We start from the raw sequence: 26420 nt of genomic DNA, 5'->3' as shown, positions 1-26420 counted from the left end.
CCGATTTTGACGTCTGAGGCAACCTTTGGAGAGCGATAACAAAATAAATTCTGGGCCGCTTCAAAAGCACTCGGGCATACGCGTCATAGACCTAGAGGAGATTCTTTATAATGAATTACAGACTGCTGAGTGTCGCCATTGATGGTACAATTGACGGCGCGTATGCCCGAATTTGTGGGAAACGCCCCTTTTTTGGCCGATTTTGACGTCTGAGGCAACCTTTGGAGAGCGATAACTAAATAAATTCTGGGCCGCTTCAAAAGCACTCGGGCATACGCGTCATAGACCTAGAGGAGATTCCTTATAATGAATTACAGACTGCTGAGCGTCGCCATTGATGGTACAATTGACGGCGCGTATGCCCGAATTTGTGGCAAACGCCCCCTTTTTGGCCGATTTTGACGTCTGAGGCAACCTTTGGAGAGCGATAACTAAATAAATCCTTGGCCGCTTCAAAAGCACTCGGGCATATGCGTCATAGACCTAGAGGAGATTCCTTATAATGAATTACAGACTGCTGAGCGTCGCCATTGATGGTACAATTGACGGCGCGTATGTCCGAATTTGTGGCAAACGCCCCATTTTTGGCCGATTTTGACGTCTGAGGCAACCTTTGGAGAGCGATAACTAAATAAATTCTTGGCCGCTTCAAAAGCACTCGGGCATACGCGTCATAGACCTAGAGGAGATTCTTTGTAATGAATTACAGACTGCTGAGTGTCGCCATTAATGGTACAATTGACGGCACGTATGTCCGAATTTGTGGGATACGCCCCCTTTTTGGCCGATTTTGACGTCTGAGGCAACCTTTGGAGAGCGATAACTAAATAAATTCTTGGCCGCTTCAAAAGCACTCGGGCATACGCGTCATAGACCTAGAGGAGATTCCTTATAATGAATTACAGACTGCTGAGTGTCGCCATTGATGGTACAATTGACGGCGCGTATGCCAGAATTTGTGGGAAACGCCCCCTTTTTGGCCGATTTTGACGTCTGAGGCAACCTTTGGAGAGCGATAACTAAATAAATCCTTGGCTGCTTCAAAAGCACTCCGGCATTCGCGTCATAGACCTAGAGGAGATTCCTTATAATGAATTACAGACTGCTGAGTGTCGGCATTAATGGTACAATTGACGGCGCGTATGCCAGAATTTGTGGGAAACGCCCCCTTTTTGGACGATATTGACGTCTGAGGCAACCTTTGGAGAGCGATAACTAAATAAATCCTTGGCCGCTTCAAAAGCACTCGGGCATACGCGTCATAGACCTAGAGGAGATTCCTTATAATGAATTACAGACTGCTGACTGTCGCCATTGATGGTACAATTGACGGCGCGTATGCCAGAATTTGTGGGAAACGCCCCCTTTTTGGACGATATTGACGTCTGAGGCAACCTTTGGAGAGCGATAACTAAATAAATTCTTGGCCGCTTCAAAAGCACTCGGGCATACGCGTCATAGACCTAGAGGAGATTCCTTATAATGAATTACAGACTGCTGAGTGTCGCCATTGATGGTACAATTGACGGCGCGTATGCCAGAATTTGTGGGAAACGCCCCATTTTTGGACGATATTGACGTCTGAGGCAACCTTTGGAGAGCGATAACTAAATAAATCCTTGGCCGCTTCAAAAGCACTCGGGCATACGCGTCATAGACCTAGAGGAGATTCTTTATAATGAATTACAGACTGCTGACTGTCGCCATTGATGGTACAATTGACGGCGCGTATGCCCGAATTTGTGGGAAGCGCCCCCTTTTTGGCCGATTTTGACGTCTGAGGCAACCTTTGGAGAGCGATAACTAAATCAATTCTGGGCCGCTTCAAAAGCACTCGGGCATACGCGTCATAGACCTAGAGGAGATTCTTTATAATGAATTACAGACTGCTGAGTGTCGCCATTGATGGTACAATTGACGGCGCGTATGCCCGAATTTGTGGGAAACGCCCCTTTTTTGGCCGATTTTGACGTCTGAGGCAACCTTTGGAGAGCGATAACTAAATAAATTCTGGGCCGCTTCAAAAGCACTCGGGCATACGCGTCATAGACCTAGAGGAGATTCCTTATAATGAATTACAGACTGCTGAGCGTCGCCATTGATGGTACAATTGACGGCGCGTATGCCCGAATTTGTGGCAAACGCCCCCTTTTTGGCCGATTTTGACGTCTGAGGCAACCTTTGGAGAGCGATAACTAAATAAATCCTTGGCCGCTTCAAAAGCACTCGGGCATATGCGTCATAGACCTAGAGGAGATTCTTTATAATGAATTACAGGCTGCTGAGTGTCGCCATTAATGGTACAATTGACGGCGCGTATGTCCGAATTTGTGGGAAACGCCCCATTTTTGGCCGATTTTGACGTCTGAGGCAACCTTTGGAGAGCGATAACTAAATAAATTCTTGGCCGCTTCAAAAGCACTCGGGCATATGCGTCATAGACCTAGAGGAGATTCTTTGTAATGAATTACAGACTGCTGAGTGTCGCCATTAATGGTACAATTGACGGCACGTATGTCCGAATTTGTGGGAAACGCCCCCTTTTTGGCCGATTTTGACGTCTGAGGCAACCTTTGGAGAGCGATAACTAAATAAATTCTTGGCCGCTTCAAAAGCACTCGGGCATACGCGTCATAGACCTAGAGGAGATTCCTTATAATGAATTACAGACTGCTGAGTGTCGCCATTGATGGTACAATTGACGGCGCGTATGCCAGAATTTGTGGGAAACGCCCCCTTTTTGGCCGATTTTGACGTCTGAGGCAACCTTTGGAGAGCGATAACTAAATAAATCCTTGGCCGCTTCAAAAGCACTCCGGCATTCGCGTCATAGACCTAGAGGAGATTCCTTATAATGAATTACAGACTGCTGAGTGTCGGCATTAATGGTACAATTGACGGCGCGTATGCCAGAATTTGTGGGAAACGCCCCCTTTTTGGACGATATTGACGTCTGAGGCAACCTTTGGAGAGCGATAACTAAATAAATCCTTGGCCGCTTCAAAAGCACTCGGGCATACGCGTCATAGACCTAGAGGAGATTCCTTATAATGAATTACAGACTGCTGACTGTCGCCATTGATGGTACAATTGACGGCGCGTATGCCAGAATTTGTGGGAAACGCCCCCTTTTTGGACGATATTGACGTCTGAGGCAACCTTTGGAGAGCGATAACTAAATAAATTCTTGGCCGCTTCAAAAGCACTCGGGCATACGCGTCATAGACCTAGAGGAGATTCCTTATAATGAATTACAGACTGCTGAGTGTCGCCATTGATGGTACAATTGACGGCGCGTATGCCAGAATTTGTGGGAAACGCCCCCTTTTTGGACGATATTGACGTCTGAGGCAACCTTTGGAGAGCGATAACTAAATAAAGTCTGGGCCGCTTCAAAAGCACTCGGGCATACGCGTCATAGACCTAGAGGAGATTCCTTATAATGAATTACAGACTGCTGAGTGTCGCCATTGATGGTACAATTGACGGCGCGTATGCCAGAATTTGTGAGAAACGCCCCCTTTTTGGACGATATTGACGTCTGAGGCAACCTTTGGAGAGCGATAACTAAATTAATTCTTGGCCGCTTCAAAAGCACTCGTGCATACGCGTCATAGACCTAGAGGAGATTCCTTATAACGAATTACAGACTGCTGAGTGTCGCCATTGATGGTACAATTGACGGCGCGTATGCCAGAATTTGTGGGAAACGCCCCCTTTTTGGCCGATATTGACGTCTGAGGCAACCTTTGGAGAGCGATAACTAAATAAATCCTTGGCCGCTTCAAAAGCACTCGGGCATACGCGTCATAGACCTAGAGGAGATTCCTTATAATGAATTACAGACTGCTGACTGTCACCATTGATGGTACAATTGACGGCGCGTATGCCCGAATTTGTGGGGAACGCCCCCTTTTTGGCCGATTTTGACGTCTGAGGCAACCTTTGGAGAGCGATAACTAAATAAATTCTGGGCCGCCTCAAAAGCACTCGGGCATACGCGTCATAGACCTAGAGGAGATTCCTTATAATGAATTACAGACTGCTGAGTGTCGCCATTGATGGTACAATTGACGGCGCGTATGCCCGAATTTGTGGGAAACGCCCCCTTTTTGGTCGATTTTGACGTCTGAGGCAACCTTTGGAGAGCGATAACTAAATAAATTCTTGGCCGCTTCAAAAGCACTCGGGCATACGCGTCATAGACCTAGAGGAGATTCCTTATAATGAATTACAGACTGCTGAGTGTCGCCATTAATGGTACAATTGACGGCGCGTATGCCCGAATTTGTGGGGAACGCCCCCTTTTTGGCCGATTTTGACGTCTGAGGCAACCTTTGGAAAGCGATAACTAAATAAATTCTGGGCCGCTTCAAAAGCACTCGGGCATACGCGTCATACACCTAGAGGAGATTCCTTATAATCAATTACAGACTGCTGAGTGTCGCCATTGATGGTACAATGGACGGCGCGTATGCCCAAATTTGTGGGAAACGCCCCTTTTTTGGCCGATTTTGACGGTTGAGGCAAGCTTTGGAGAGTGATAACTAAATAAATTCTGGGCCGCTTCAAAAGCTCTCGGGCATATGCGTCGCAGAACTGGAGGAGATGCATTATTATGGCTTATAGAGTACTGAGTGTCGCCATTGATGGTACAATTGGCGGCGGATACGCCCAAAGTTCTGGGACACACCCCTTTTTTGCCTGATTTTGACGTCTGAGGTTGTGATGACTTAAGAGATACTGGGCCGTTTCAAAAGCTCTTGGGCGCACGCGAAGCAAACCTACACAAGATTGATTAATTAGCAGTAACAGCGTGCTAAATGTCGCCATAAATGGTACTCTTCATGTCCCGTTTGCCAAAGTGTCTGGACCACGCCCACTCATTTTGGCATTTTTATTTTTAATACCATTCTTGGAAGTGGAATAGCTGGTGAAATGAAATTTGGACACTTTGTAAAAGATAGTTCGGATCAAAAAACGCTTTGACTCCTTAATTATTCAGCGCTTTAAGTATAATGTATTTGAGCTAATTACGCGATAAGAACAAAAACAAAAACAAAAAAAAACCTGCATTTAGGTTTTGTGTTTATCAATTACGAAAATATTCAGTGTAGTTGCCGTTTTGTTATACATTACATATGTTGCTAAAGAAATGTATTTAGGAACGCAACAACGTCACTGAATCCTCGAGTCTCCTCACCAACTGCGGATTCTTTTTGGTATTTAAAGCCCTGGGGAACCACTTTAAATTTAAGTAATTTGAAAATAAAAACTGTTTCCATGGAGCTAGAGGCATTGGCTATATATATAGCAAAATGCAACTAAATTGATCGTGTGGTTTTCTTAGGGTTTGCATCGAATGTTGAAAAGACGTATGATTTTTCTGCGGTTCGCCATAGGAACCAATGAGTAAAAGTTTGGTTGCATTTTGGCCAGACTTAATATAAAGCCAGGACCACGAAACTTCTCGTGGAGATTGAGGGCAACGTATTAAAACGTGACACAAAAGTGCAAAGGGATTGAGTAATTAGTTTTCTTTGTATAAAAAAAGATCGCTTTGGTCCATTGAGTTACGGGCGCCGGCGCGGCGGCGGCCGATAGATGGCGTAAGTAGTAACGGCGCTCGCCTGTCCGAGAATCTTGGGGTTGTAAATGCTGTAGCGAAATGAATGTTTGCATTAATGCCAAGAATGCCAAACAGAAGAAATGAAAAGCTGAAACTCGATCAAAGACACTCGCTGCCAACCGTCACGGATGTCAAGAAGCGAACTCGGACCAAGGAAGAGTGTGTCTGACGCCTGTGATGATGAACCCATCGTGAGTTCGAGCTAAAGCATGTGTTGGACTGCAGTGAAAACTTTCAACTGAGAAACCTTTGTTGCAAGATACTCTAAGAGGTCAAGGCTAAACAAATTAGTTCGTGTCCGGCCAGCAACATGCTTGCGCTTCATCCTCATGCAAAGGCAACTAACTGCTCTTTGAAGTCGGTGAATCTGTGTGTGTGTGTGTGTGCAGATAATCGGTGTCCTTGTAGCAGTCTCTTGGGTATCTTGTGGTGCTACAACGTAAATCCCAACATGCTGCACAGATATTGTGTGTCTCGGTGTCACATAATGTACAGCATCTAAGATGCATGTGTACAAATGTTTTTGAAGACGGATATTTTCAGAACCTATGGATAGCAGGAGGCTCGTTTCGCAGTGTTCAAAGGTGACCAATTTCTTATTTATGACTCTTCTGTATTGTAAATGCAAGCAACTTTGAATATCAAGCTCCCATGCCCACTTCTGTTTGTGTGCAAAACTTGTTTTTAGCCGCCTTAACTGTGTCGTTTCACAGAGTCGGTACTGTCAAAGTACATCTGCATATGGGGCAACGCTCGGGTATTACGGTACTTTTTTTTTGCAAATATAAAGTTTTCACATTATGACATTGCCAAAAAATAGGTCACAGGTGTTTTTCGATGTAGTAACCAGATAGGTTGCTTGCTGCAAAACAAGTACTATATTTGAACAGGCAGAGTGCTTTGAATTGCTGAACCTATGCAGGTTGATCACAGGTCTAATAAAAATTTGCCAAAATATGTGCAATACATTTTTCAAACTATGTGGAATACATTTTTCAAACTATGTGCAATACATTTTTTAAACTATATACAATACATTTTTCTAACCAGGACATCACAATTTTAGAATGTTATTACTTTTGTACTTGTCTGGCAATTTGGGTCCCGTTGCTGTTGCATCAGATGTCCCTAAGGGTAGTGTACTCGGGCCTCTATTGTTTCTAATATATATCAATGACCTACCATTATCAATTAAATCGACAATTAGACTTTTTGCTAATGCTTGAGTTATTTACCGGAAAATGTTGTCCAAGACGATTTAGATACAATATCACCGTGGTGTTCCCTGTGGCAGATGAACATTAACAGATATAAATGCAAAGAAATGTCCATAATCAAGTCCTCCACTAAAACACTAACCCAGTACTCGTTACTTTCCGAACCACTAGAACACTCAGTGTCGTACAAGTGTTTGGGCGTGAATTTTACAGACTCATTATCATGGATTTTACAGACTCATTATCACCGTGCCCACCATTATCATGGTGGGCACGGTGGCTCTGCAAGGATGACGGCCACAAACCCGTTCCTGTTTTTCATGCAGGTGCTGACCACATTTTCGCTTGGTTATCTCGCGGAGGACCATCGATATTCTGCCTTTCGTGACGAACGCTTTACTGTGATAGACGCCCCAACAGCGAAGCTGCTGCCGACGTCGTACCATGGACTGGATACTTCTGTGCAACAACGTTTCCTCGGCTATCTTCACAAATCGTCAACGGCATCGACGGATGCATCAACGGCACTGGATCGTATAAAGGCGATTCCCCGGGAACATACGCTTCGTGGGCACGGTGGCTCTGCAAGGATGACGGCCACAAACCCGTTCCTGTTTTTCATGCAGGTAAGAGGGGGTCACACATCTTCGATTAGAAGTGACGACGTTTGCTTAGTCCTGCTGCCGTGCCCACGGAGCCAACTTGCTGTTTTGTGCACTGTTTTCAAACTGTTGAAAAAGCTTCTTATGCTCTGCGGAGACGTTGAGAGCAACCCCGGCCCTATTACCCTTGAGGATGCAATGATTAAGCTGAACGCAATACGCAGCGAGCTCAATGAAATCAAAACAAACCAACAAACCACGTCGATTTGGTTAGACAATATTGAAGCCAGCCTCAAAGAGCTAGGAATGATGCAAAAAAAACTTGATACTTGCGTCGCGAATGTACAAGCTCTGGAAACCAGTCTAAATGACCTCAAACTCAAGAATGACGACTTAGATAACCGTAGTCGTAGGAACAACTTAATAATTTATGGAATTGAAGAATCTGGACGCAATGACAGCAGCACTCTTGAAGCAAGGGTAATGAAAGAAATAATAGAAGATCGCTTGCAGCTACAACCTGTACCTATCGAAAGAATTCACCGCATCGGTAAATTCTCGATTGAAAAGCCCCGCCCCGTCATCTTGAAACTTATAGATTTTCGAGACAAAATGAAAATCCTACGAAACTGTCAGAAGCTTAAAGGATCCAAATTCTCGATAAACGAAGACTTTTCGAAAAACGTACAAGAAGTCAGAAAAAAGATATGACCAAATGTACGCATGGGATGAAAACAAAAACGACATCACTCCCCTGCCTGGAAGCAGTACCCACAAATGACGGCGCCCGAGGGATGATACTAAAAAGTCTGCAATAAAAATACTAAACGTTAACGCAAGAAGCCTGTTGAACAAATTGGAAAAGCTTGAAGCCATAACCATGACTCACGATCCAGATGTTTTGATAGTGACGGAAACCTGGCTTTCGTCGCATATTCAAGATAACGAGCTTGATATACCCAACTACCTAGTAATAAGAAAAGCTCGACAGTCACTCGGCGGTGGGATAGCTATCTTGTACAAAACGTGTTTTAAAGCCACGCCGATGCCGGACGTGACGGGCATTGAGTCATTGTGGTGTAGACTTTGGTTTAATGATTTTACCCTGTACGTTGGTGCTGCTTACAGGCCCCCAAACGAAACTGCTGATTTTTTTTACATTCTGTATAAGTACATGCAATCGAACGTTCAGCCAAATGATAAAATAATACTGGCGGGCGATTTCAACCTGCCTGAAATTACTTGGCCCGAACCTCAAGACCCTTAGCATGCCTTGACGGAACAAATCCTATGTGCGATATTTGCTTTAGTTATGAGTTGACCCGGATTGTGTCAGACTTTACGCGTACACAGGCTTCCTCGCAGAGTGTCCTGGACCTGGTATTCGTGAGCGGCTACTTTCTAAAAGAACTAGACGTGAACATCGTTGACGGAATATCTGACCATGACATTGTGGTAGCCTCGCTTAGACTAGATACGGTGCCAAAAAATACAAGCAAAGTTATTCAAGTTTTAGACTTAAATCATGCTAATGATGTAGCCATCCTGGATTGTTTCGATTTTCACTTTGACCCTTTTTATGAACTTTCCCTACGATCAGATAGTTCCACAAATGACCTTTGGAATTCCTTCAAGTCAATAATTTTCCATTGTATGAATACCTATATTCCAACTAAAATCAAAAGAACCGCTAAGCGAAATCCTTGGATAACGCGTGAAATTATTCATACTAAGCGAAAAATTAACAGACTCCAAGAACAAATAAAGATTACGAAAAATGCATCGAAGAAAGAACAAATCACGAACTTAACTAAAGAACTCGGGAGCAAAATAAAGTGCGCTAAAAAGAAGTTTTACAACGAAACTCTTTATTCCTTCATCAGAACAGCCCCAGATAAATTTTGGAGGTATATAAATCCGCGCGCAAAAGGAATAAACGATACAGAAATCGCCAATAGCCCGGACAAGGCAAACAACTTCAATGATTATTTCCTTTCAGTTTTTACACGCGACAACGGCGTTATGTCACCCTACATGAATATGCAATTACAAGATACCGTGGGCAACATAACAATATCTGAGGCCGGCTTACTCTGTCTTCTTCTTAATCTTGACCCTAAAAAAAGTGCCGGGCCAGATAATATAACAAACGCATTTCTGATAAGGTACGCAGAATGGGTGTCAAAATACTTATCACTAATATATAGGAAATCGCTGCAAGAATCAAAAATTCCACCCGACTGGAAGCAAGCTAAAGTTATCCCAATTCATTAATCGGGCAGCAGAGAGAGCATTTCAAACTATAGGCCCATTTCACTTACATCAACATGTTGCAAATTATTGGAACATGTTATTCTAAAGGATATCACTGCTTTCGTCGAAGAAAACAACGTTTTAGGTGTATGCCAGCACGGTTTTCGATCCGGATTGTCAACCATCACCCAGTTAATTGAAAGCGTGCACGACTTTTCCTCGGTTATAAATCGAAGAAGCCAAGTGGATGTCATCTTTCTAGACCTGTCAAAAGCGTTTGACAGAGTCTCCCACAACAAACTAATTTTCAAGTTAACGAAAATCCTAGGCGACGGACAAGTTGTAAATTGGATTATAGACTACCTCTCTGGACAATCTCAATTCGTGAAAATTAACGGAAATAGCTCAGCTAATAAGGCCGTGTGTTCAGGAGTACCTCAAGATTCAGTACTCTCCCCCCTCCTCTTCCTCCTCTATATTAATGATATAACTGATAACATCGAAATTAACGTTAGACTATTTGCTGACGATTGCATAATATATTCTGAAATAACAAATTCTTCGGACCACTTAAAAATACAAAGCGCGCTAGACAAGATCTCAGACTGGTGTAAAGAATGGCAGATGCTTATTAATACAGACAAAACAGTAGCCATGTCCATAAGTAGAAAAAGCAAACATATTTAATCATTCTTATAAGATCAATGGAAACAATATACAAAACGTTCATGAGTTCAAGTACTTAGGTGTCCTGTTCACAAGTGATCTTGACTGGGGCATGCACATAGACGCAGTGACCAAAAAAGCTCTAACGAAATTATGGTGCATAAGAAGGCGATTAAAATACGCTTCCCGCGATACCAAACTGTTGGCCTACACGACACTTATTCGGCCTGTGCTTGAATATGCCAGCCCTGTTTGGTTCCCCTTCACAAAAACTAACATACAAAAATTAGACAAAGTGCAAAGGCTCGCTGTAAGGTTTATTACTAATAAGTTTGGCACGCGAGATTCACCATCTGAGCTGTGTAGAGTGCTCGGCGTGCAGCCATTAGAAATAAGAGCTAAGCTCACGAGATTAAAATTAATTTACCAAATAGCCAATAACTTGACTAAAATAGAAAAATCTAAATACCTTATTCCCCACGATGGAAGAGAAACCCGTTCAAACCATGGGAAATTATTCAGGGAGTTCCAACCTAAAAATAATTGCTTTAAATTTTCATTTTTTCCGCTAGCAGTCCAGGAATGGAACAGTTTGCCCCGACACGTTGTTCACGCTAGCTCGCTGAAACAGTTCATGGATGATGTCGAAGCGCTAATGATCTGAACATATCATGTCTCATCCACTCCGTTTGTTTCATATACTTTTTATCCTCTGTATAACTGTTTTTTCTGCACTATGGTTATGCATCTGTGTTTTTTGTGCCACCCTACAAAAATCCTCCTATGAGGATTAGTAGTATCGATAAATAAATAAATAAATAAATGGATTGAGCAAATAACAAATAGTGCACTAAAAACACTTAATTTATGAAAAAATCCAGTTGTACAAGAAAATTTTTGTGTTGAATAAACGCATGAATCATGCAAGATATAATAACCATATAAGATATATAGATATATAAGAAACGTTTTACAAATTTCTTATATTATTCTAATCTAGTTCTTATAGGGCTCTTACATGTTCTTATATATCTTGTATGATTCATATGTGTTTATTGGACACAGAAGTTTCTCACACAAATGAGATTTTTCAGTAGGGATCTAGCTCTTATTAAAGCAAAACTACTCGCATACAAAACATTTATCCTCCCACCAATAGAATGTGCGAGCATAATTTGGAATCCACACCTAAGTCACCTAAAATCTAGAGGCTCGAATCTTCAGAACAAAGCAGACAGATTTATATGTAGTGATTATTCATCCGAAACTAGTGTCTCCGCTTTAAAAGCTAGCATAAATCTTCCTAATGTAGAAAGAAGACGAAATATAGTCTGATTGTGTTTTTTTTTCAAGATGTATATTACTCAGGTTCCAATTTTCAATCTACTTAGTACTGGGCTGCCCATTTCATATCATCCATATTAGATAATTCCTTCAAGATTGAACCATTTCAGTGCCATAGTTACACTTTCCTCTTTTCTTCCTTAGTACTTTGCAGCACTGAATAGAACAAACTATATGACCATATTGTAACTGAAAGATGTCCCATTTCATTTAAAAAATGCATCAGTTTGTGTAACTGAACTTTGATTTGTAAAACTGCATCATAACAATTACTTGCTAATAAGTGGTTTTGTGCGTGTGTGTGTGACATTTCCTTTTTGTTGGTGTCTTTTTTACGTTCATTTACTTTTTTTTTTAATTCCCCCTGATGTAATGCGTCTTTGGATGCCTTTGAGGTGAATAAATGAAATGAAATGAATGCCTCTGCATCATTTATCCAAGTGTTACTTTAGTTCGTTTTATCTGGTCCTACTACTTCGATTATTGTCATTTCATAGGGATTATTTTTCATTACACAAGTCCCATGTCGTTCAGAGATAATTACACCACCAAGTTTATCTCTTAAAAAAATAACACATGTCTCAAGATATCACTTTCTTGTATTTCACTACAATAATTGTAGGTTATAAGAATTTTCCTGCGTTCTAAAATTGGTTCTTTATATCACTCGGCGTTCACAGCTCTCATGTTAGCTCATAAAAATAAATAGAGCGAAAACCCGCGTTTCTATGACGTAAAAGCTACGCGCGAAGCCTTCAGGTTCACCGGAGGCGTGTGCTGGCCTTAGGTGGTGCTGGTCTGGCTCACCTCGCCAACGCCCTCGCGTTGCCTCGGCTGGAAGTCGAAAGCCGAGGAGGTCCGGCTTCGGGTAGATTTGGGACATTCCTGCGTCGAAGGGTGCGTTTCGGCCGCCCTGGCTCAGCTTTCTTTGTCAAAATCCACGTTCGTAGCTTGAAAAAAATCAATAAAGTGCAGTGCGCAACAGTGAGACTTTTAGTTGTATGTAGAAACACTGAGAACTTGTTATCCCTAATTCACTTGGTCCGATTCTGCTTGCGCTTTTTAGTATCGACGTCGACTATCTAAGCTACGGTTCACGCTTTTGCAGCCCGAGCGGCGTCGCGGCTGAAAATGGCGAGCGAAATCACATCATGCGAACCAGGCTTTGTCGTACATTCTGCGGCGTCCACGCGGAATGAATCGCCACATGTCACATTACTCACGGGAAGTTTTGCGGTGTAACGAGCCTCGGAAATTTCGCTGACGCCGCTCAAGTAGTCAGACATCGCCAGGAAGACATAGAATCAACAAATTCCAACGCGAAAAAGGGCAGGGGGACTCGCACCGACGCCGACAACATCGCCTTCCAATCGTTTGTTTATGGGCTACGGCAAGCTTCTTGCCCACACCCCCATCGCGCACGCGCGGCGCCGGTGGCGTCCGCTAGGGGCGCTCCGGTTTGTTTGTAAACATGAGTTGGTGTATACTATGGTGGCTAGAAGGGTTATACGAGGTAGGTTAGGAAGAAGAACCGCGGGAACCCAATTTAATCCACCGAACTCTGGAAGATGACACGACCTTGGATACCACGCGCGCTCGCCTGGCTTCCCCTGCTTGCCCCCTCACACTCTAATCTTCCCTTTCCCGTTTCCGGGACCTGAAAAACGGCGGAGGCCTTGAGCGATTGACCGACAGCCAACAGAGCGTGTGAGTGGCTCTCCGGACCCACGTGATGAGCAGAGCAAGGCCGCCGTGGAGGAAGCGAGGGGGAGATTTGACGGAGGGAAGTTTCCCCCCGGGAAGAATTGACGGAGGGAAATTTCCCCCCGACGGCCGGAAGCGGAGCGCCGCGCGCGGCACGATCTGCCGGAGTCGTGAGTTTTGTAGTATCCTGTTTGGGACAGGCCTGTAACTGTACATTCATATCTATTCACCCAGAGCAGGTTCCACCAACGTTGGGTTCGACGGTGAACGTCTCCCTCCCGAGTGAGCCAGTCAGCCTGCGGCGCAGAGCGAGAGGCGTGAGCGCATGCGGTGAAATCTCGGCTGCTCCCAGCTGAGCGGGGAGGGCTGCCCATAGAGTTATTCTAATGTACGCTAGAGGTTCAACCGGCGCTAGTGTGCTGCTGCAAATTGAAGCAGACAGCAACCAGTCCGAAATTGACTTCCGGTAATGCATTTCTACGGGAAAAAGCGAGTGCATTTTCTCGCTTCGCTCGATTATAAGAGCAAATATCACGAATATTTCGTACGTACTAGGCACATTGGAACATTTCTCAGTCACGCAGACGAAATAATTGGTCAGTTACGGCGTCTTTATTTGAAATTCGTGGCCTGAAAAACGGTCCTAAAACCGCTTCGTACATGTATTTAAAGTGCACTGCCGGACACTGTTAGCGCGAACACGGCGTCGGCGCTTTCCACCATGGGTGATATACGTGTCAAACGAACGAAGGACATGTGGAAAACCAAGAGAGACGGCAAGAACTACGCAGTAACACTGGATAAGTAACTCCTTGTGCATGCAGGCGATCAAAATAAATTGAAAGCCACTTAATATAGTCCGATTTGTACTGCTTTATTCTTTCTGTTTATGAGTAGGTGCGAAGTTACATGTTTTGGGTTCAAATCATCAACCGCACGCTGCAAATCTTTGCAGATAGGGACAAGTTAGAGAATAGGTGCTCGATAAAGACTGCCTGACATATGAAATATAACAAAAACACACCTTCCGTAACCCACGTACTTTATTTTTTGTATTCGAATGTTTTTTAAACGATCGTAAAGATGCACGACAGAGTCATTTTCATAGAGTGACAGGACGGGCATATTAGCAATATATAAGCGCCACCGGAATGCTAGCGATCCTTGAACGCACTCTACATTCTTTTCGATCGTTAGTTTGCTTAGAATCGTCGCTCGTTTTTACATACCTGCCATGGAGCAGAGGTTTGGGCCTGAAATATAGCGAAGCTTAACATCGTTAAGTGGTAAAGAAAAAAGCTGTAATTAAAGCAATTATACTTTTACAGTATTAATAAATGTACATACTATCCGGTACAACCGAAATAATAAACGTTATTCGTGTTATTTTCCGGCGGAGAGACAAAATTCACGCGCGTTTTCCCATAGGAATGCACAGGCGCATGGCAAAAGTAGACTGGTTGCTGTCTGCTTCAATTTGCCTCCCGGAAGTCGCATAGGAACCGTGCGGATCTAATTCAAGCCCCGACCAGGGCGCCCCTAGCGGCAAACGGGTCCGTTGCATCGGGCATCTTCTGCCAGTCGCTGCGTTGGTTGTGCGTTGTAGTGGGTTATCCGGTTAGCGCTGTAATTTCTGAGATGACTATTCCGCACCAAGAAAGCCGCAACAAGTGCTGCCTGGTCGGCTGAAACAGTACGTCGAAGATCGCGCACGGCACGTAGTACTACATCGTCCCTTCGAAGCCGTACGAGGCGGAGCACTGCGCGACCTGGGTACGACTTGTGCGTCCATACAGGTTAGTGGTGTTTCTTACCTTCCAGTTCGTGCTTTGTTTAAGCTGCTGACGTATAATACAGTTACCTTCTTTTCTTTTCTAGCGACGATAGAACAGCATCGACACCGACGGCAAACTCTATGCAGCAAATACTTCACCGGAATCGAGAAGCGGAATGCGGTCGCCCTCCTAAGCCTACCCTTGGATGTTTCCATCAGCCTACAGGAAGATAGTAAAGAGAATCGCGGAACGGCGCGAAAAAAAAAAAAAAAATCGCCCAGTTATTGTCAAGCTGATTCAGAAATAAACGTACATAATTACCGCAGTCCCCTCAACGCCAACTAAATTTTTTTGCGGGCGCGCTTAATTTTGTTTGCAGAGTACGGCGCTCCGTGACATCCACTTGTCCGTCGAAACGGACCTCCTTCACGTCGTACACGCGGCCAGATTCATGAAAAAGTTTTCTCTTCGTCATATTGGCACCACGGAAGAAGCTTTCTGGATTCGTTACCGCCTTAAACCCCGTCGTAATCACCCCGGGAACACTGTCCGCTGTGCTGCTAATCGCCACTGCTTCCCCCCGATGATTCTGCACCGGCTACCGAAGAAGCTTTCCGGATTCTTAGTCGCCCACTGTCCTCTGTGCTGTTCGTTACTATTACTTCGCGATGATTCTGAGCCGGCGGCACCGGCTTCCGAAGGAACTTTCCGAACTCGCAACTGCCTTAAATTCCGTCGTAATCACGACGGGGACGCTGTCCGCCGTGCTGTTCGTCGCCATTGCTGCCCGATGCTCCTGCGGCGGCTACCGCCAGGTCGCGGCGAACAATAGGCGACCGCCGCGACACGGCCGGCTTGCTCGCTTCCACTAGCGCCAGTTGAACCTCTAGCGTACATTATAATAACTCTATGGGGCTGCCATTTTCATACATTCGCCCGGCGGAATGCGTGGGATCGACATCCAAATTTCGGTTCTTAACTTTTATTTGGCAGGTTTGGCAAGAAAGTAATTAAATGTTATTCCTCGGCGGCTTAGAAAGCTAACGAATTAAGTTTCTCCACGTTCGAGCGCAAGCTTTGAGTCACGCGAAAAAGAAATAAGCCCGTGGCAGACGACGTATAGCCTCGACAGTGCTCCGCGCCGACAGCGTTCAAAAACCTTCCACAGTCCAGTAAGGCCCGCTTCAGACGGAGCAATAGACCCTTTCCGAAATTCAGTCTGGCCACTTTGATCACTATCATCATCTGTGGAACGGCATCTGTGCCATACCAATGGCGGCCTTCTAGTGACTGATAAAGGAAGACGTTGAAGATGCTCCTAGAGCCACTAAATGAGCTGCGCTTAGAGTATCGGCACTCCGTTCCCCGGCAATATTGTGGGCGCCGCCATTTTGGCTTGTATGCAGAGCAGACGCAACTGCCGATCGTCATGATTCAAAAGTGCGACTTCCTCAGCATTAGATTCGGTTGTGAAAAGGTCACGCAATATTGCTTTGCTCTGTCACGAACTATTTAAATATTTGTGGAGGGCGGAAAGGCGTTTCCTGTGAATTCAGATAAAGCTTCAGATAACTGGCAACCATGATTTTACGACACAAAATGGCCAAGTGTCGTTACTCTGAAGCGTAGCTTATTTAGTGGTACTAGATGCTCCTAAGCGGATCTTGCGAGGCCTGTACATTCGGGGGGTCAGCACGACGCGACGTAGGAATGGAACGGAAGAGCTACGTAAGCGTTTATTTCTAATAACTCAGATTCAGTCAATCTGTGGGCGGTACACAATTGGCTTTGAAGCCCTTCGGTGTATAGAATTTTCTCGAGGCATTTGAGTGGGTTAGAGCTTTGTTCTGAATGCAGGTTCTTGGTCACCATCGAACTGAAAGTGATCGAGAAAGAACTTACACAGAACAATTCCTCACGTGCCGTTGACTTGCGAAAGTGCCGGTGCCGATACAAGTTCATCTCCGCCATTGATATGGCAAAACCTAAACTGCTTTACGAACCACCAGATGGCACTGAATTTCGGAAAGGGTCTATTTCACGCAGCAATCTGACGTCGCAACACCAGCAACACCGGCAGCCGCGTTCACATGCAGCAACCGAATTGCTCCGACTTGCCATCATCATCATTAACTTTGATTCTTCTTTCACTATTTAGACGCCCAGCTACGCGCTAAAAACGCGTTCTTATATCTTTGAACGGCGTTGAGAATACTAACTCATTTTTCTGAAACTGTTTATTTCCGAAAACGATCCTCCAAAACAGAACTAAGTCTTGAGCTGTCATCATCACCACCTCAAGGGTGTCACGTGAAAATATCGCGTCTCTGATTGGCTGCAGCCGCTTCAACCGTCTTCGAATTGCTCCGAGTTGCTCGCTTGTTCGAGCCGGACCCGACCTCAGCAATACATGGCTTGCACCTACGTCACGCATGTCACGTGAGTGACGTCAGTTCCGCCGACGGCTAGCCGACGGAAACGCTGGGCGCCATCTTGACGGCCACTTTTCGACTGTGACTGCAGCTAGGCGCATGCACGCCGGCACTCCTTTGCTTTGGTTATGGTAAACTGTGCTGTTTTCGGATGCAGCAATCGATCCCACAAAAAAGCCGGCTCTTCGAACAGTGATACCGTCCGATTTTTTCGATTTCCGGCGGTTATCACAACGTCCTGTTGCAAGACGCGAGACCTATCAACAGCCCGACGACGCGAATGGATCCGCCGTGTGAACCGAGCCGACCTGAAGGATGCCACTCCGTTTCATCGGATTTGTAGCGTGCATTTCGTGACAGGTAAGAAGCTCTATTGATTAACTAGTTTATTCAATTTGCACGGTATTGACATTCGCTACGGTGCCTTCGTGGCCAGTGAGTGCGTGCGGGGGCGGTACGCAGCGCGTCTGTTTGTTGACACCTAACTTTTTATATGCTCTGTTTATGATTCTTCAAACGCCAGGCAAACCGTCGGCTCTTTTTGACCCTAATCACCCAGACTGGGCCCCTTGTTTGCTGCTTGGGCACAAGAAGAAGTTTAGTCGTGGAATTGCCAGGTAAATAAGACGTATATGTTAGGTCGCATTCTGTTACGAGGTACACACGGCAGATTGTCACTAATCGAAAGATCACGTTCTTAATTTACAGGTACAATCGACTAAAAGCGCGAGACAAAGCCAGGACGAGATCGCAGAAGGAGCCAGCGCAGCATGGTGTGTATAGCTTGTGACAACTCATTTTTATGTGTCACTATTTGCCACTCGCGTCATTTCCCTTGCTTAATTTGTCGAAGGGGCTTCCACAAGTGTGCCGAAATCAGGCTGCACTGCTGAGGATTAAATCTCTTCAGTTTAATTGCTCATTGTAGTATGATTGCACCCTTTGCAACATGTTAACATGACATCTTCAGCAAATTTCAGGAGGTTGACTGGTTTACTCAGTTGTGAACATCATGCAAGAAAATGTTTGAGAAGCACTAACATTCACTAGCATCCATGATCAGGTCATAATATTAACAGTCAGTGGGTTAGTGTGTCGAATGTTGACCTGAAGTTGGCACTGTAAGTCGTGGGAATCTGGGTAACGCTGGTATTTTTGTCTGAGTGAACTACACCTGTACAGAGTGCTTTGCTTCTGTATGTTAAAAATGGATATTTATTGGCAATACAAACTCTGGTACCACACTGATTGTACTTGCGTGTTTCACACAACAATCAGCCTCAAACACCACGGCCGAGCCAGGGTGTGAAGCCGACGACCCCACCACTGATCCCAATGCGGGTTACGTGCATGGAGGATCCGGCCCCGCAGTGGCCCACACGGCTGGTACGAGAGTTTTCTGTGAATGCTTAAGAATGGTGCTACTTTTAGGACCATCTTGAACCCTTCGGTAGAGTGTGATACTACGCGGAGTGTACTTGCCCTTTTCACAGAACGGTCAATTGCAAACACCACACCTGAGCGAGGACCTGACGCCGACGACCCCACCACTGATCCCAGTGCGGGTTACGTGCATGGGGGATCCGGCCACGCAGTGGCCCACACAGCTGGTACGAGAGTTTCCGGTGAATGCTTAAGAATGGTGCTACTTTTAGGACCGTCTTAGACCCTTCGGTAAAGTGATACTACGAGGAGTGTACTTGCCCTTTTCACAGAGCGGTCAACCGCAAACACCACACCCGAGCCAGAACCTGACGCCGACGACGCCACCGCCGATCCTGATGCAGGTTACGTGCATGGACGATCCAGCCCCGCAACGGCCCACAGATCTGGTACGAGGGTTTCCGGTGAATGCTGAAGAGTGGTGCTACTTTTAGGACCGTCTTAGACCCTTCGGAAAAGTTTGATACTACGCGGAATGTATTTGTTCTTTTCACAGAACGGTCAGCCGCAAACACCACGCCGGAGCCAGGACCTGACGCCGACGACCCCTCCACTGAACCCGATGCGGGTTACGTGCATGGAGGATGCAATTCCACAATGATCCACACAGCTGGCACAAGAGTTTCGGGTGAATACTTAATAATGATGCTGCTTTTAGGACCGTCTCGAACCCTTTGGTAAAGTTTGATACTGCACTGAATGTACTTGCCCTTTTCACAGAACGGTCAACCGCAAACACCACACCCGAGCCAGGACCTGACGCCGACGACCCCACCGCTGATCCCTATGCGGGTTACGTGCATGGAGGATCCAGCCCCGCAATCGCCCACACAGCTGGTACGAGAGTTTTCGGTGAATGCTTAAAGTCCGACCTACAGAATCGTCTTCTACCGGGGAAAAAACCTGTTCCCAGTTTCCTTCTCTCCATTCCCGCTCGCCCACTTTTCCCCTCCTCTCCACACAGGAGCGGATCTCTGAACTACTTCCGGTAGAGAGGAGGGGGGTCTTCCTCTTTCCCAAATGGAGCGGAGGAATTGAGGGAGAGTTTCCTTCTTTCTGTTTGTTGGTCGGCCTTTAAGAATGGTGCTACTTTTAAGACCGTCTTGAACCCTTTGGTAAAGTTTGATACTACACGGAATGTACTTGCCCTTTTCACAGAACGGTCAGCCGCAAACACCACGCCCGAGCCAGGACCTGACGCCGACGACCCCATCACTAATCCCGATGCGGGTTACTTGCACGGAGGATGCAACCCCGCAATGGCCCACACAGCTGGTACGAGAGTTTCCGGTGAATGCTTAAGAATGGTGCTACTTTTAAGACCGTCTTGAACCCTTTGGTAAAGTTTGATACTACACGGAATGTACTTGACCTTTTCACAGAACGGTCAGCCGCAAACACCACGCCCGAGCCAGGACCTGACGCCGACGACCCCATCACTAATCCCGATGCGGGTTACTTGCACGGAGGATGCAACCCCGCAATGGCCCACACAGCTGGTACGAGAGTTTCCGGTGAATGCTTAAGAATGGTGCTACTTTTAAGACCGTCTTGAACCCTTTGGTAAAGTTTGATACTACACGGAATGTACTTGACCTTTTCACAGAACGGTCAGCCGCAAACACCACGCCCGAGCCAGGACCTGACGCCGACGACTCCATCACTAATCCCGATGCGGGTTACTTGCACGGAGGATGCAACCCCGCAATGGCCCACACAGCTGGTACGAGAGTTTCCGGTGAATGCTTAAGAATGGTGCTACTTTTAGGAACGCCGTGAACCTCCCCAGGCAGGGGGCCAGGCCAGGGGACGGGGCGTGGGGGGTGGGGGGAGGTGCGTGTTCTACGGGCATCACAATCTCTGGCTAGCATGGCTTAACAGGTAATGCTGCAAAATGTAATCCTGTCGCCAAGCGAACATCCACTGGCGTGCCTGCCACTGAGGCTGCAGACAACATGGAAGCGTAGAGGGGTGCAATGGCACAAGAAGGAATTTGTCTTGGCACACACTGAGGGTTTGCAGAAAAATCCGACAGGCAGCTGTGATAGTACTGGGCGTCACGTGTCATGGCGTGTCAGCTCAGATTGGATGCAGTAGTACTGTGCTCTTCAACCCTCATGCTGCCTTACGAGCGAGCACCTGACTTTTCAAGGGGGGAGGGGGGGGGGGGCGCTGTCCTAACAGCTATCATTTTAACTGGCCATCACACAAAGGAACATGCCCATCCTTCTCACTGGGATTGGTGGAGGTACTTTTGATGCTCAGGGCAGTTGACCGATTGCCGAGCATGTTTTGGCTATCTATCAATATCACAGCATGAAGTGAACAACTGATTTATTCTGTCGGAGTCACATTCTTCCTATTTGCGCTTTAACAACCCCTCTTAGATTATCTGTGGCCAATTGTGTGAGACAATGTAACCTTCACATGCGTCATTTTCACAGCAGGACCATTCAAAAAGGTCACATAGTACTCAAATGTTCCAAAATCTGTTGCGATAACATAGCGTGACTGATGAGATAAAACATTCATTCTCATTATGCTTCTTGCCTTTGAGATAGGGGCCAAAACACACTTGGCAATCACTCTGCTGCCTGAGCACCCCAGCTACCTCCCCCACTTTAGTTAAAAGGTTGGGTATGTTCTGTCACATGATGATGCCCCACATTATGGGTTTTTCGAAACTCTAATCAAAGCATTGTAGATGTAAGGAACTAAAAAAAAAAATATCAGCAATCATCAGGGACACAAATATTGACATCCTGGTACATGAATCTGTTGCGTCTTGATTGGCCCAAACTGTGGAAGTTTTCTACGAAGAGTGCAAATGATTGTTACACTCATGTTGATCTTACTTTATTATTGTACAGATCTGCCTGCCACGAGCACAATATGTGCTGAAGTCGTCTCAATCATGGAGAAGCCCGTAGCAGACAAGGGTATGTTTCTCATATTGAAGATTAAATAGGGTGAAACCCCATGTGGAGGTACGAGGGCTGGGCTTTTCATGTCATTCACATTTTGCGTATTTTCAGGAATGCAAGCTGATGATGGGGCACATAAGCAAGTGGTACAATATCAGAAAGAGTTGAACATCCTACGACTGGAAGTGTACTTCCTACGTGAAAATCTGGAGAGGAAAAGCGTCACGGAGGAAACCTTTCAAAATAACGAGGAGCTGACAAAATACTACACTGGGCTCCCCAACTTCAGCATGCTCCACATGGTATTTAAACTAGTGAAGCAGTTGGTGAGGCATAGCCCAAACAATGTCCTCACACAGTTTCAGGAGTTCATTGTAACTCTTATTAGACTTCGTCTGAACACCCCACTGCGAGATCTGGCCTACAGGTAACATCACATGATATATTGCCACTAGATGGCTGTTTCTTAATACTTTGATGCTTCTTTTTTGCAGATTTGAGGTGTCTGAGGCAACCATCTCTAGAAGCATTGCAAAGTGGGTTGACGGTCTCTACTTGGGCCTCGACAGAGTCATCAGGTGGCCAACCAGGAAACAGCTGAAGCGGACGATGCCAATGTGCTTTCGTGCTGCGTTTGGCACTGACGTTGCAGTCATTATTGACTGCTTCGAGGTATTTATAGAGAGGCCCACATCCCACATGGCCAGGTCACTGACCTGGTCACAGTATAAACATCATAACACTGTTAAGTACTTGATCGGCATTGCACCACAGGGGACAGTGACATTCATATCTCGAGGATGGTGCGGGCGAAGCAGTGATAAACTGATAGCTGAGAGCTCGGGAATCCTAGAGAATCTCCAGCCTGGAGACTGTATCCTAGCGGACAGGGGATTCACTATCGAGGAGTCCGTAGGCCTGTATTGTGCTCGCCTCCACATGCCAGCCTTCACGAGAGGGCAGAAGCAGTTGGCACCATGGAGTGTTGAGGCGACCCGTAAGCTGGCAAATGTCCGCATTCATGTCGAACGAGTCATCGGCTTGATTCGAAATAAGTATGTTATTACAAAAAGTGTCATACCAATCGATTTGCTTTGCGCAGAGGGCCAGGATCATGCAACTACCTTGGACAAGATTGTTTTTGTCTGCTGTGCACTGACCAGCCTGTGCGACTCAGTTGTGCAGTTCAACTGACATGGATCAGTAATTGGAACAAAAGACTACAAGCCTCATATCCGCATTTTACCGTCGGTTACTTTTACCATATCCTCCCTCTGCTCAACCTTCACGGATGACTGCAGCACTGTTTTGTGATATTTGCAATTTGCACATTAACATTGTTTTTTTTTTCACATTGTAGCGCGGGTCACACATTGCTGTTGCATGCTTTTTCGAGCAATTGTACTGTCAGCACTTCAGCCACCTTGCACGTCTGCGATCCCTTCCATGATGGTCGACTTTGGTGCTCTCGACCATCATGGAAGGTACTCTCGGTTCTTCATTTTCACCTTCCAAGAAATCGATTCTAAGCTTCTCAACACAGTGGGGGTTCCATACCTTCGAACTGCCAGCAAATGGGTCACATGTTGCACAATCTGTCCTCTTTTCCCAATCTTTCTGAGAATGTACAGAGCAACTGCATGGTTTTTGGACACCACTTGCCGATGATTAAATACCGATTGCACACGTCTCATCGAAAGTGTTTGCAGAACCAGTTTTTGTTTAACTTCTTTCACACCAATTAGTAAAACAAAACCATTTACCCTTTTGAGGGTTCATTGTACAGCACCTTTTTGCCTTGTTTTGAAGAACCAGTGTTTCCATGCTTTTTGTACCCATATACTTCAAGGGGATCAGTTCACTCGCATTGAGAATTATCGCAAAGCACTTTTTTGCCCCGTTTGACCCATCACAGTCGGAATACACAGTTCTGTTTTCTTTGCACCTCTTTTCTTGGGGCCCTGTTTTCCTGAAACTCTATGCCAGCACATGAAACGACACCATTTATACTTGTGTGAAGTTTATTGCAGTGTTTTCATGCAAACAGACTTAGAAATAAACATTTTCACTTGCATTGAGGATCATTGCACAGCACCATTCAATCTGTTTCAATACATCACAATCACATTAAACAGTTTTATTTTCTTTCCACCTCTCTTGAGGTTGGTTTCCACACTCTGCAAACACTTGAAACCATTTACCGTAAAATCCCGAGAGATAGCCCACCTAAAATCAAGGGAAAATCTGGTAAAAATATGTGGTGGGCTAACTTTCAGTAGACAATCAAGAAAAGTTGAAACCATTATATTTTCAGGTCATGCTTTCCTTCCAAACTTATCGTAGCGAGGGGCAACAAAGTAAAGATGACTGCTTCGCAGTCATCAATGATCGGGTATATCCCGCTGCAGTTAAAGCCGCCTCGGTGGCTCCGAGGCGAGAGCGCTGGCCTACAGATACCCATGTGGCGGGTTCGAATCCTAGCCGAGGTGCCCACAATCTGACGGAGGCTTATTGCGGAGGAGGCGCCTTGTAATCGAGCTTTCGGGTGCACGTCAAAAGATCCCCAGGTGGTCCAAATTAATCCTCAGTCCTCCACTGGGGCGTGCCAGATGCCCGTCGTTGGTTTGGCACGTAAAACCCCCAAATTCGACTTAGCCACTGCAGCTAACTAGCCACATTTACGTGCCGAGGCTATCATGGATCCCAACACTACTATTACTATAAGTGGGCTATCCTTCGGTGTCTAAAAAAATATATAAACTCAAGCAAAACGTAGTGGGCCACCTTTCGGGAGTGTGGCATCTATCGGGATTTTACGGTATGCTTGGATGAAGTCTATTGCACAGCCTTGAGCCCCATTCGTCGGAACATAGTCTCTCATTTGCAGTGGTTGCAGAGCCACTGTTTGCGTGGTGCTCTTTTAATGCCTACACACTTCCAGTGAAACCACTTCTGCTCTCACTGGGGGTTGTCACAGAGCACCATCTTGCCCTGCTCTGGTCCATTGCAATAGCAATATGTAGCCCTGTTCTCTTTGCGTTCTTCCCGAGGCTTTGAAAATGCCTTGTAAAGCAGCTCTGGCAGAAGCACACACTTGAAGAAGTTTGTGCACTTCGAAACCATAGCCTCGGCGAACTCAACATCAAAGCTGATCCTCTCGATGTAGATTTCTTTGGTGGTCCACACTACATAGTCACAATAACTCAAATTACAAACATACATTTGCATCTGGATTTGGTAGAAATGAGCATGCTTTCTTTTCAGTTGCATGCACTCTCCGTCGGGGAGAGCCAGGCTACTACTCTCTAGGCAGATATACTCTACGATGGTGCAGTCCCGACTACTGTACGGGCATTTCACTTCAAGTACGCCTTCCCCACAGCACTCGCACCTAACAACACCATCTGGCGACGCTCCAAGCCATGGATGAGTAGGACTTAAGTGGAGTCCGGACTTACGGCACTGGAAGTTTACATGGCGAGTGGACTGGGCATCTATGTACATTTCCCTTGCACCTTCTTCTTTCTCATTACCCCAAGCCGTGGCTTTTGTTGTAAATCTGTGACTGTCCGGGTAACAGAGCCGTTGAGTCAGACTTTCTGACGGACTTCCTACCGATGTGGCGCACACGGCTTTGGCATTGGAAGCAGTCACCCTGCCCGCACGAAAAACAAACCACTTCCTGCATGAAGTTTGTGGTCTTGTCTCTTCTTCGATTAGTGTCAGCACCTGCAATAAGAATAAGGATTTCAAGAAACAAAATGGGCAAACAAACAAGAAGGATGGGAAACATTGATACAACCATGACATAAATTAACCTAACACGGTAGTCCTTCACTTAGTTGGACGAGCGGCTAGATTTGCGGGTTCGAACCCTGGCCAAGATGCCCACAATATGATGGAAGCTTATTGTAGAGAAGGTGCATTGTAATAAATATTTCGGTTGCACATCAAAAGATTCCCACATGGTCAAGATCTGTACCTAGTGTTTTCTTTTTTTGGCGTTTTGTTTTCATTCAGTTTATATTGCTGTTTAATCCCACTCCTCTCTGTAATGCCTTCGGGCCCTGAGAGTGTAATAAGTAAATGAAATTAAATTAATCCTCAGTCGTTCACTTGGGCGTGCTGGATGCCGTTCGCTGGTCTGGCACGTAAGTTCCTAAATTAGAATTTCTCCATCTTGCCTGCACCATTTTTTCATCATGAGACACTGAACTCGAATGCTTACGTTGTGTTCAATGTGAATGCCGCTGGCAACCTTTTCACATTCTTTCAAGATGATGTCCCATGACGGCTGCACTCCTTTCTTGAACATGTTGCTCAGCACGGCAGTCTTGTACTTTGACGCTGTGGGCTCGTACTGCTCGGCGTAGTCGTCCACGAGGGACAGAAACGCAGGCTTTGTGCCTGCACTGCTGACATCGGCGAGGA

The 26420-nt window shown here is 45.7% G+C and overlaps 1 protein-coding gene across 1 annotated transcript; it reads left to right on the top strand.

The window, feature by feature from the left end:
• Nucleotides 1–17750: 17750 nt before the first annotated feature.
• Nucleotides 17751–22489, top strand: LOC115324145. Its single transcript, XM_040210183.1, has 10 exons — nt 17751–17982; nt 18146–18239; nt 18331–18395; nt 18901–19008; nt 20224–20340; nt 20448–20564; nt 20672–20788; nt 21936–22004; nt 22101–22315; nt 22484–22489. The coding sequence occupies exons 1-10, from the start codon at nt 17751–17753 to the stop codon at nt 22487–22489; spliced, it is 1140 nt and encodes a 379-aa protein (XP_040066117.1).
• The last annotated feature ends 3931 nt before the right edge of the window (nt 22490–26420 follow it).

This window comes from Ixodes scapularis, unplaced genomic scaffold, assembly GCF_016920785.2.
Source record: "Ixodes scapularis isolate PalLabHiFi unplaced genomic scaffold, ASM1692078v2 ptg000105l_1___fragment_3__unscaffolded, whole genome shotgun sequence".
Lineage (NCBI taxonomy): Eukaryota > Metazoa > Arthropoda > Arachnida > Ixodida > Ixodidae > Ixodes > Ixodes scapularis.
The sequence above is the reverse complement of the archived record's forward strand: the minus strand, read 5'-3'. Positions and strand labels throughout refer to the sequence as shown.